This window comes from Anabas testudineus, chromosome 13 (genome assembly GCF_900324465.2).
Source record: "Anabas testudineus chromosome 13, fAnaTes1.2, whole genome shotgun sequence".
Lineage (NCBI taxonomy): Eukaryota > Metazoa > Chordata > Actinopteri > Anabantiformes > Anabantidae > Anabas > Anabas testudineus.
The window spans coordinates 23,964,608-23,977,744 of record NC_046622.1 but is presented as its reverse complement, the minus strand read 5'-3'; the positions used below and the strand labels follow the sequence as shown (position 1 = coordinate 23,977,744).

General features: G+C 39.7%; 1 protein-coding gene across 2 annotated transcripts in view; it reads right to left on the bottom strand.

Moving 5' to 3' along the window:
* Positions 1-1,758: 1,758 nt before the first annotated feature.
* Positions 1,759-13,137, bottom strand: part of mtnr1ba (melatonin receptor type 1Ba) — a 57,506-nt gene continuing 46,127 nt past the window's right edge. For both annotated transcript variants that reach the window (XM_026375352.1, XM_026375344.1), the window contains 2 exons: positions 5,253-5,371; positions 1,759-2,508 (listed from right to left, as the gene is read on the bottom strand). In XM_026375352.1, coding sequence (XP_026231137.1) covers positions 1,759-2,508; positions 5,253-5,371 — 869 coding nt within the window. The remainder of the gene's footprint in view (positions 2,509-5,252; positions 5,372-13,137) is intronic.

Genomic DNA, 13,137 nt, shown 5'->3' with positions numbered 1-13,137 from the left:
GAAAAAGGCTGCCAAGGTTGTTTCATCCTAATTTACTAAAGTGTACAAATGTGAGCACTGCACAAACTTCTCCTGGAATCATTACGGTCCAGTACAACAAAACTGCTTTTCAGATTGCATTTTTGTATGAATCATAGTCAGAATGGATTTTTTACATTATTTTTACGTCATGGTTGGTATAGTTTAAGCAGTAAAGCCTTCTGGTTAAGGTTAGAGAAACATTGTGGTTTTGTTTAAATGTTAATAAAACACTGTGACACAAATTACTAGAGTTACTAGTTATACAAGACCACATCTTTCCCAAACCTTAGCCAAGTGCTGCGAAGGTCTATGTCTAGTCCCTAGCCACAATAAAGGCCCTACACATACTGACTTACTCAGTCCTGGGCCTGTGTTTGACTAAATGACAACCTGTAAATAAGGTGGTTCCACTAAAAATTAATGCTAGGCAGAAGTTTAAAGGTTTCTTAAAAATTACAGTATATGTTCTTCAACAAGACCAAAATATATGTAATTTACAGTTTAATTTAATGCACCTGCAGTATATTCTAAAAAAAAAAGTAAAGTAAATAACCGCCAAAAACACTTTTTTGTGTAAGTAGTCTCTTTTGATCTGTGCACAAACATCACAACTGTGTTGGTTTTTGCCTTGTGTTAAAAAAAGTCACCTGTGGTCTTTATGTCAGTCACTTCAGACTAATTTGCCTAATCTTTTCTTGCAGTCAGACATTTTACATGCCTCAACTTTAACTCCTTATGGAGTTATGAATTATGAAATGTAAGTATACATAAACAGCTGAATATGAGCTGAATACATAGTGAGAGAGTCTCCTCTGTCAGTGTGCTCTGTGTCACAACCGTCTCCTTATTTTGATAGTTGTTGTGTAAGAGTAGAATTTGGAACAGGCCTTCACATGGTTTGTTTTTTCCTTCACTTTGTCAGTCAAAACTTACTCTGTGGTGATTTACTGTAAATTACATTTTTCCCCAAGCTGACTCAGGGGATTCATACTGGCACCAATCTGACCTTATTCTACTGAATCTTTATCAGCTAACTGCTAAAAAGCCAATTATTGCTTCACTGAATTCTAATGTATTTTGTCCCAACCTGCTGGTGAACCGTATGTGAACTGCACAGCAATAATGGTAATAATAACAATAATACTATTAATAATAACTATAGAATAATGGAAAATAAAATAATGGAAAATCAGAGTGAGACCTCTTCACTCCATACAATTCGCATTGTGTCAGTTTCAGAAGTCTCATTCTCACAGTTTTTCTATTTTTCGTATTATGATTGTTCAAGCTTCTAAACATAACTTCTTTAAACTAAGATCTTCACTGTTTGGATTATGTATCTCTTGAAAACCAAGGTCTGTCAGGACACAATGTGTCAAATACATACTTAATGAAACGTTACTTTAGGTATATAAGCATTGGATCAAACTTAGCATTGACAGATACCAAATAGTAAAGGACCCAAAAAAAGCTGGTGCTAATATAAAAATAATCTTGATTCAGATAAAACTAGTACAAACCAAAACTGATGAGCCTTAGATTTGATAATTGGCACTCTTAAAAGAATGTATGTCACAGCTATTGTAGTCAGCAACCCTCCTTCTCTCTATTTTTCCATTTTCATCGCCCTCACTGTTGATCACCCTGGTTCTTTGCTTTGGCACAGTACAGAATAATCTGCTCAATGGCACTGCACAAGTGAACACAGAAGAGGAAATGAAAACTTGGAAAACAGTGTCACAGACTTTCTCCTTTCACTTGCTCATTGTTATTTAGCCCAGGTGAGGGTTTGCTCTTCATGGCCTCAGTACCCCCCCGTGACGTCTCCTGGAAGAAAAGATGTGGCATCCACACAGACATGATGATCCGCTTGTACTCCCTGCGGAAGTTCTGGTTCAGCAGGCCATAGATGATGGCATTAAGGCAGCTGTTGAAGTAAGCCATGAAGTAGCTGACCACAAACAGCCACTCAGGAATGCGAGGCACCACTTCTTCAGGGTTGATAGAAACGGCAAGCCCAATGAAGTTGAGTGGCGCCCAACAAATTGCAAACAGCACGAAAACCACAAACATGGTGATGAAGTTCCTCAGGTCACTGGGCTTGATGCGAGGGCGGACCTCTGACTTTACCTTCCTCCTTACCTGGATGACCAAGATCCAGATACGCAGGTAGCAGAAGGTGACCACAGCAATGGGCACAAAGAAATGGATGACCACCACTGTGATGGTGTAGGACGTGCTGACTGTTTGTGCAAATGTGCATGAGTAGATGCGTGGGTCATACTGCAGTGATCCAACAAAGAAGTTGGGCACAATAGCTACGACTGTGAGCAGCCAGATGAGTGCCACGAGCAGCAGCGTGTTGCGATAGCTATACAGCTTGTCATAGCTGAAGCTGTGGCAGATGTAACAATAGCGGTTGATGGCGATGCCTGTTATATTGAAGATGGAGCCAATGACGCTCAAGCCCATCAGGAAGCCACTCACCTGAGAAGGACATAGAGTTGACAACTTAGTGTTGCAATTAATACTAATAATAAGTAAATGACAGCATGTTGTTTGTGCTAATTAAGAGTAAATGTGTGTGTCACCATTTCAGTCTCACTTTACAACTTTTACACCCCTGCTGAATTTGCTTCCAAATTGGTATTCTGTGTAAAAGGCAGCATGTGAGACTTTAGGGGGGAAACTGTAACCTAATTAGGATTAAAGGTTTGGACACTGAAAATAAACATTTTTAATAAGAAATAGGTAATTTTGAAATTGATGCAGCAACACAGATCACAAAAGTTGGGACTGTGGAAACAGAAGACTGGAAGAATAAGTGGTACTAACAAAGAAAATCTTGAAGAACATTTTGCAACTGATTAAGTTAACTGGCAACAGGTCAGTAACATGACTGGATATAAAAAGAGCAACTGAGCAAGTCAGAGTCTCTCAGAAGTAAAGATGAGCAGAGGTTTACCAATCTGTGAAAAGCAGCTTCTAAAAACTGTATAATAGTTACCAGTTAGTTATTTAGCAGACACTTTTATCCAAAGCAACTTACAGTACGAGATACAAGGTAAAGGCAGGGTAAGTGTAAGGAGGTCTTGCCTAAGGACCCCTACTGGAGGTAGGCCACAAGGACCCCTACTGGAGGTAGGCCACAGCCAGGATTCAAACCCCTCGAGGGCCATGACCTTACCACTACACTACCCAGCCACCAATTTCAGAATAATGTTTCTCAACATTCAATTGTGGACTATAAATATATCATCATCTGTAGAACATAATACCATCAAAAGATTCTGAGAATTTGGAGAAACCTCTGTGCACAAGCAACAAGGCCGACATGCAATACCGGATGCCACTGATCTTTGGGCTCTGACTAAAGAGTAGAGGGACCTTCTGGTTTGTTACCGCACCTGGTTTTGGAGGTGCCATTAGTGCTTGTGGAATGGGTAGCTTACACATCTGGGAAGACAACATAAATAAGAAAATCCAGATAAGATAAATCCAGGTTGTAGAGCAGCATATGCTCCCATCCAGATGATCTGGTCTTTTTCAATAAGGGGCATGTGTATTTCAGGAGGACAATCCTATACCACATACTGCATCTATAGTTGTTATAGATGCAGTATGTGGTATAGGATTGTCCTCCTGACATGGCTTTGTAGTAGAAGAGTCCAGGTGCTGAAGTGGTCTGTCTGCAGTCCAGAGCTTTCAGCAACCGAAAATACAGTGGCAACCCCATGTGACAGCCAAACATTTGAAGGCATCATTGGAGCTGGCTAACATCTGTGCTAGCACTACACTAGGTGTTTAGGTTTTTTGTTAATACTTTTGACTCAGATTAAGATCAGACTTTAGGTTTCCAATCACATTTTATGACAAATTAATGCAGAAAATCATCAAATAAAAAAATCAAAGGTTCACATACTTTTTCTTGCCACTGTATCTGGTGCATCTTGAACCGATAAATATAATAAAGGAGAGCCAGGACTGTTGAGTAGTTAGAATCTTCTATTAGGCAAGAAGGGGACACAGTCCTCTCCCAAATCTCCTCCTCCTCCACCCTAAAGAAGAAGGGATGCTACACTATGGTGTACATCAGACCTGGGCAAATTAAGGCCCGCGGGCCACATCCGGCCCTTTGTACGTCCCTGTCCGGCCCGCGTGAGGCCAATCATAAACACCATAAATTAAACTTTTTTTTTAACTTTTATTTTGAAAACTCTACACCACCAAGCATGAAGATAAATACAGAAATCTGTCTGGTGAAGAGCACACCTGAGGAGGCATGCTCAGAGGATCCTAGTCCTCTTTGGATCTACCTATCAATGTGAACAGACATTCTCAGTTATGAAGTTCAACAAATCCAAACACAGATCCTCTATGACTGATGACCACCTCTCAGCTGTCCTTCGCATAGCCACTTCAGACATTCCGCCAGATTTCAATGCCCTTGTTCAAGCCCAGAACAGACTGGATTATTCTCACTGAAGAGGTAACATGAGGTGGAAAGCATTACAAGTTATTGTTTGTGGAGATTAACAAGTTAAAAAATAAATTGCACTGGTTCAATAATTGTTTTTCTTATTTAACCAATAGACCACAGTTTCACATAACCTAATATACATATTTACAGAGTACTTTATTCTTCTGATTATCAGTACCAGGTATTCAAAATATTTAATTTAAGTATTTTACAATGAAAGAAAGTTGGTGGCCCTCTGACACAATTCAGGCTTCTCATGCGGCCCCTGATAAAAATTAATTGCCCACCCCTGGTGTACATGGTCTTGTCCCAACTTTTTTCAGGCATGTTGCTGCAGTCAATTTCAAAATGACCATACCTTTATTGGAATTGGGGCTTGTATTTGAACAAGTGGAATCAATGTGACGTGAGGTGAGGAAGGATGTTGTGTAGCTCAGCCTTGTGTCTTATCTCCTCTCTCTCTGGATGATTGGCATCCAGTAGGATGTGTGACTCACATTCTGCCTGTTTTGGTTGTCCATGGAAATTGCTTGACCTCTCTTAGGTTCTTAAGGTTTTGTTTTCTCCTATAAATTTAGTTTCCGTACAGCTGGGGTGTGGTGTGACAGTCCTGTGCTTTGTATACCCACTCCTGAGAGTGTTTCCATTACCAGTTATGCTAAGTATGTTACATCGGAACAGGGTTGTCTGTACAGATTTTAAAGGATATCATCAAGGTTTCTGAAAATCCAGGTATACATTCATGGCTCACCTTGCACTGGGTCTCACCCAGTGACCAACCGTCATGGAAGATGGCGTACAACACTAGAGGGTACGGGTAGAACGCTACCACCAAGTCAGCAAAGGCCAGGCTCACAACAAAGACATTTCCTGCGAAGAGACAAAGAGAGGAACCAGATTCATGTGAGGCTGCAGCTGAAATTGTAACAACCTTGAGTGAAGCGGCAGCAGGTCAATGTTTTCGCATGATCACATTACTCAGCCACAGCAGGATTCCTCACACTGTCGAGCAGTCACACTAACACAGACAGCTTCACTGAGAAAAGAAACAAAACAAAACAAAACACTGAACTCCTAACTGTGGAACAGATACAAACATTCATTCCCTTTCATAGCATCACACTTCATTCCAGCTTCCTGCTTGTGTTCTCCAGCTGACCGGAAAAAACAAAACAAAAAACAGGACATGCTTTGATCTAAAACACGCTATATTTCATTCAAGACAGACTAATAGAGGCTTAAAGAATATTTCTTAATTTATTTCACTTAGTGTGAAAGGAAAGTGGAGGATCCGTAGTGTTCCATAATTTAAATGTCTAGAACAGAAAATACCCAAATACCCATTCTACACTCTGCAACCTGCAACATATTCAATAAAAGTTAAGACATGTTTACCAGTATATACAAGATTTAAGCAGTGGTTGCCATTGCCTCATTTCCTGGAAAAAGATGTTCATGGCAGCATATGCCTCTCTAAAATCCCAGTGAACACCTCTGTCTCGATGGTATCGTTATTTGTCGCTTTTGCTGTGCAAGTAACCCATTCTGTGGGTACTGATGCACCCTTTCAGCCTGTCTGACAAGAGTTCAGCCCAGACAACTCACAATAAAATGTACACTAATCAGGCTTTACGGTATGACCACGGACAGATGAGTATTTCTTCAGGATGGAGCTTGTTAGTGGGTGAGGTATACAGTATTAGACAGCAAATGAACATGTTGTTGATGTGTTAGAAGCAGGAGGAGGGCAAGGATTTGGCCAAACTATGATGGCTAGATGACTGGGTCAGTGCATCTCTAAAACTGCAGTTCTTGTGGGATGTTGCTGGGAAACCTTGGGTCCAGCCATCCATGTAGATGTTACTCTGACACGTACCAGTGTACCGTCCTAAGTGTTGTTGTCAGGTAGTTATGATGTTATGCGTTATCTGTGTTTATACGACTAAAACACACCTATGTATGAGCAAGTACAGACACAGATACACCGTGTACTTCAATAAGAAAGCTCCACATCAAACCAGTAATCCTTGCACAGTGGCAACACACATACTCCCACTATTTACATGTCAGAGAAACAGGAAGATTTTCAGTTTAGCTTTAAACATAAGTGCAGCTTTTATAGATCTCAGTTCAAATGGCAAAGCATACCAGAGGGAGGTTCCAACTAAATGCACTATGCTTACTTTTTTATTCTGGGATCACAAGAAATCAATTTTCTGAGGACCTCAGAGCTCTAATAGAGCTTAAATGTGGTTGTAGTTGTCAAGTGAATAGACAAACCACAGAATTTAAGTGAGGGTGGTCAGTGATGGTAAACAGTCATGGGCCATTTACAGGGTCAGGCTCAAGCTTTCCTGCTTTGGTGTAGATGGACAAATACTGGTTCTCTTCTGTATTTTTATTACATGGATAGCATTGCAACTTTCAGTTTTATCACATGCTATCATCTGATCTAATGTTCTTTGTTGTTGCTGACTGGCATTAGCTACAAATATGACAAAAAGTTTCAGTATATTCTCACTATATTTTTAAAGTATATGTCCAAGGTAACATGTTCACTATGTGAGCGTCTGCCACTCACTTCCTGCTGCTCACAGTGCCTTTGGCTCATCATTTGTTAAACTGAAACCCTTTAGCATGCATGAATCAAACAATACAACGCTCATAATGTGACCATTTATACTGTGCTGTGGTTGTAATTGACTTATGTAAAAAATGTTTATCCTGTTTTTGATCTGTTTAAATGGGTAATGACAACCGCTAACAGGCCTTTACATTTACACTTGGTGATGATAAGCACTTGCATTGTCTTGATTGGGATCTCGCTGCATTCAGATTTCAATCGGCATATTAGATGGAAGCTGTTTGCAGACAGACAAAGCTTTCACTGTGACTTCCTGTGAGAGCTCGAGATCAGAGCAGAAGAGCAAAAAGCTTTTGTTTTTCCTCATGATTGTGAATTGTACAAATGTCATTTAGAAGGGCATTGAATGAGAATCAATGCAAGAGCAGATATTATTTAAATTGGAGTCAGGTGCATGTTTGAATTTAACACTGGTGGTAAATGGTAAATGGCATGCAAAGAAAATATACCTTATTTTCCTCCATGTTTTCTTTTTAAAGCTCTGAATTATCATAAGATGTGTCGACATATACAGTACTTACATTGTTAACCTTACATAACCAGCGTTGGCTGGTTTAATTGTGGTCATGTCAAAAGAAGAAAAGAAAAGACAACACGGCGCCTCTGAGAACAACACACTAAGAGCAACCACATTTCTCTTGTGTATTCCACATGCACGTTGTTATGTTGGTATAAGTTGCTGTGCACACTCATGCATATTTGATTATTTGAGTGGTCGGATTCCCTGTTGTTCACAAACTATGTTTATGGAACACTGTAAAAGAAGCTTAGACGAGAGTTGACTAAGGAAGATCTCTTTCCTAACACACTGCCTTGTTCCTCTACAGTGTATTAGCCTGATCTAATTCTCTCTCTCTCCCACACTGTCTGATCCTTCCATTATCAATCCCAATGTCATCGTGTTTGGTCAATGATCTTTCTTGTTGTGTCTCTTCAGGCAATTACTGGCCGCCATTCTTGGCCCGCCTGTGTTTAAGAACTACCACTATGTATATACCTGTGATAGAGTCACAGGCTCAAGAGGTCATCTGAGTCATTTTTAACCTGCATGAACCTCTGTAATCTGTATAATAAGATATTTGCAGATTACAGATGATAACTTTGCAGCTTCTTCAGGCTGTTGGTAGGGATGAACTTTACTCCAACAGCTTTGCTACCAGACTTACTGCCTTAACTAACTAAAGATGCAAATATAATCTAAATATTGATTAGTAAGTCAAACACACTCTTACCGTTTGCTGTTCACAACACAGTACATCTGCCCAGGCAGGACCATCATCTACACTGATAAAATACATTTCTTTTTTATTTTTCTGTAATTTAACTTTTGCTTTTCAGAATCAGAATCAGAATCAGAATCAGAATCTGATTCTGATTCTGATTCAGACTGCATATAAAGGATGTTAAAGTTAGAACAAGTATATAGCATATTAAGTAAACTTATCAGAAGCATATAATTAGTAAAAGAGTAAAATATTAAGAGTGTATGTTTGTAAGTAGTAATTTAGTTGTTTTCTGCAAAGTGATCTACATATTAAATATGTATTATAATCATTACATATTCTCATTTATTCATTCTTAATTAAACATATAATTGATTTTTCTGTGAAAATATATTTATAGGAAATATGCATGCAGGTAATCTAAACCCCAATTTAAAAAAAGTGTATTATTTCAAAAGATCTTTGAAATGTGTAAAAAGTTTATTTTTCATAGGTTTGTTAAAACAATTCATCATTTACAACTGAGTAAAAGTAATTCTGAAAGTGCTTTCGTATATTTATGTGCTATAAAAGCCTAAAAGCCTAAGATTGTCTTCATGGCAATCAATTTAGTCACGTCAATGGTGCTCACAGTACATGACAAACCACACAGGGTCTTTAATTCAAGTGCGAGTGCCAGAGTAACCAGTATTCTAGATACTGTACCACTTGAAAATGGTGGTATAGCTGTACCCATTAGGACAACCATCCACTATCTGCTTTCTGAGTTGCAGACTCATTCTTTTACTTTTTGGCATGATGAAATTGCTTTTAGCCAAGAATCAAAGAGCAATCCCTGTTAAGTAGTCCTTTAGGTAATGTCCAATGCTGACTGATTTCTGAGATGTGATTGGTCAGATGTGTTTAGAAAGCAAATAAAGCAAAAAAGGTAGATCTATAATTTTGTATTTAATTTATATGTTATGTGAAATGTGTGAAATCAATTACATGTAGTGATTTGTGAAGTGGACATTAACCAGATTGTTATTCTTTAAAAGGAGAGCTCTTCGACAGAAACAACACACACAGTGACATACAACACACACTGTCCAGCTGGACAGACCGGTCCCTGCCCTTTTATATTTCCTGGCACCACTACTACAATGCGAAAAACTTTTGACCTTTTCAGCCTGCCACGGTTTTCCTAGAAATGACCTTTGTTCATCTTTCAACAGCCATGAAAAATTACATGTTCTCCCCAAACATGTAGTGCAACTAAATATAGCCACGTGTCGGTCAGGGGCAGGGACTAATCTCTCATCTCTAATCTGTTTTCATGTGTCAGAGAAGTTATGGGCTCAGTAGTCTGAGCCAAGATTTTTCTTTCACAACAAAGATGGAGATGGGGGGATTAATGCAGCAAAAATATTGGCAGGAATTAAAGCTTAAAACATGAGAAATTAAGCTTATATAATAAAGCCAGGCTGAATCGAATAATCTTAGACGGGTCTACAGGTCACTACAGTTGGCCAGAGAAAGGCAATTTTTCAGTGGTATGAATTTCAAACACGTATCAGTACCGTTCAGCTACCTCAGGCACACCTTGCCATGTCACAGCTAATCCATGAGAGGCTGCAGAGGAGCTCTGCTCTGCTCTGCTCAAAGACTTTCTTCTGATTGACTGTTGTTGAAATGCTCAGAAACCCACCGGACACCTGAAAAGCTGTGTCAGTGTTGAGGTGTCCTGTGCTGCAGCAGTGCTCTCGTTGGTGACATTTCCTCACCCTTCAGATGCCCCCTGAAACGCAACATGGCAGATGAACCTGCCAGACCTCGCTGACAAAGCCACTGGGGTAACCCTGTGGAATCAGCACAGGAAGTGCAGCTCTACCACAACACATTCAATGACATCAGTGTGACACAGCTAGGATGAGTCACTGTTTCTGTATGAAGACAGAGCTGAGACCTGGGTGCATACTTATCACTGGACATCAGAGTAAGAACTACAATATGTTGAGTTGAGTATGGCAAAAGTGTAATGTCAAGCAATATAAGCTTCATTATATGATTACAAGCTGCTGTGAGTATTGACAATTAAGTATTAGGCACGTTATCACACTGCAATGGAGCACCAACCCAATGACTGCAAGTAGACATGTCTGATATGTGGAGTAGCAGTCCACATGATTTGACTGGATGCAACCACATGCAACAAGGCATGGATAAAAAAGGCTGTCGACTGACAGGCTATGACAGAGAAAGTCTTACTACAAGGCACTATTTCCAGACGGGGCTGGTAAGAGTCAGGCTCATGTAGAGGCCATCCTCTGCTGCCACCTCACACAAAGGACAGGTAATTTCCTGATTTCATCCGAGAAAACAGAACATCGAGGTCTGTGAAGTATGGTACTTCACCTTACTCACAAATCCTTATGCTCTCATGATGTTGGTTATTTAACCGTTTGTAAAGAATCTGATAAAATGCATGAAATGAACTTCAGTAACACAGCTACAGCGAGCCCAGAGAGCTCAGTTAATCACCACCTCTAATGCTTAAAGCTAGTCTTTGTCACACAGTATGTTGGAGTTTATAATAGTATTTGAGTTAGGGTAAGGTTATAATATTACCACTTACAGTGGCTTGTAAAAGTATTCATACCCCTTGAACTTTTCCACATTTTCTCACATTATGACCACAAACATAAATATATTTTATTGGAATATTATGTGAAAGACCAACACAAAGTAGCATATAATTGTGAAGTAGAAAGAAAATTATACATGAGTTTATTTATTTTTTACAAATAAAAAACTGAAAAGTGCAGTGTGCAAAAGTATTCAGCCCCCCTGAGTCAATATTTTGTGGACCCCCCTTTTGCTGCAATTACAGCTGCAAGTCTTTTGAGGTATGTCTCCACCAGCTTTGCACATCTAGAGACAGAAATCTTTGCCCATTTTTCTTTGCAAAACAAGTCAAGTAAAGGGTAAAGTTCGGGTAAAGTTGTGGAGAGATTTAAAGCAGGGTTAGGCTATAAAAAGATTTCCCAAGCTTTGAACATCTGACAGACCACTGTTCAGTCCATCATCCGCAAATGGAAAGAGTATGGCACAACTGCAAACCTACCGAGACATGGTCGTCCACCTAAACTAACAGGCCAAACAAGGAGACCACTGATCAGAGATGCAGCCAAGAGGCCCATGATGACTCTGGATGAACTGCAGAGATCTACAGCTCAGAAAGGGGTGGCAAGAAGAAAGCCAATGTTAAAAGAAAACCGAAAGAAGTCGCGTTTGCAGTTTGCCAGAAGCCATGTGAGTGACCCAGCAAATGTGTGGAAGTAGGTGCTCTGGTCAGATGAGACCAAAATTGAACTTTTTGGCCTAAATGCAAAACGCTATGTATAGCAGAAATGTAACACTGCACATCATTCTGAACACACCATACCCATTGTCAAACATGGTGGTGGCAGCATCATGCCCTGGGGCTGCTTCTCTTCAGCAGGGACAGGGAAGCTAGTCAGGGTAGATGGGAAGATGGACGGAGCCAAATACAGGGCAATCTTGGAGGAAAACCTGTTGGAGTCTGCAAAACACTTCTAATCTGACTCATCTTGAATTGTTTTGCAAAGAAAAATGGGCAAAGATTTCAGTCTCTAGATGTGCAAAGCTGGTGGAGACATACCTCAAAAGACTTGCAGCTGTAATTGCAGCAAAAGGGGGTTCCACAAAGTATTGACTCAGGGGGGCTGAATACTTTTGCACACTGCACTTTTCAGTTTTTTATTTGTAAAAAATAAATAAACTCATGTATAATTTTCTTTCTACTTCACAATTATATGCCACTTTGTGTTGGTCTTTCACATAACATTCCAATAAAATATATATATGTTTGTGGTCATAATGTGAGAAAATGTGGAAAAGTTCAAGGGGTATGAATACTTTTACAAGCCACTGTACATGGTTAATACCACCCTCACACAGATACTGTATAGGTGTGAAGAAGTGAGAAAGGATTTGAACCTCTCGTTCATACATATGGGCAAACATGTATCACACTATGATTGTTAAAGTGAGACTGTATAAGTGTGTGTGTTCGCTTGTCTCCTTCCCATTCTGTGACAGCCCGCCAGTTCTACTTTCTAGCATTATCCAGCAATTAGTATCATTGCCACAGATGAATTCAGAGCAGCTTGCTTCAACTCTCCACTAATATCCACAAAGTTCACTTTTTTGAGGCTCACCTGTGAATTTAAATGTGCAGACACCTCGAATTAGAGAAGCTGTAGAATGACAGTTTACCTTATCCTCCACACCACAGGGCATGTATTAATTATACAACAGCGATGATTCTTCACTTATACCTTTACACACACACAAAAGGGTGCAGCAAATCATAGGTTTTCCACTCTGCTCAGAGCAACCAATCATTTTTGATCTCACACACATCGCATCTGTTGAAATGTGCTGTTCAGCCACCAAGACACGCTTTCAACCAGAGGTCAGGTTAGTTAAACACTGTAACCAGTAACATGTTGAAGACATTGGAGCACAGCTTGTGGTAAGTTTTTATCTCACAGAAGCCAATCATTTGTGATCAAATGGAGGAGTGCAATCAAACACTACCCACAGGGCATGTATTAATTATACAACAGTGATGATTCTTCACAGTAACTATCAAATTATCTCCATCTGTCTTTGTCATGTCTTGTTCAGTTAGGTCTTTACGGTGGATTAAATACCAACATAACTTTCTACTACTTTTCTTTGACAGGAACTAAAATTCAGGTATT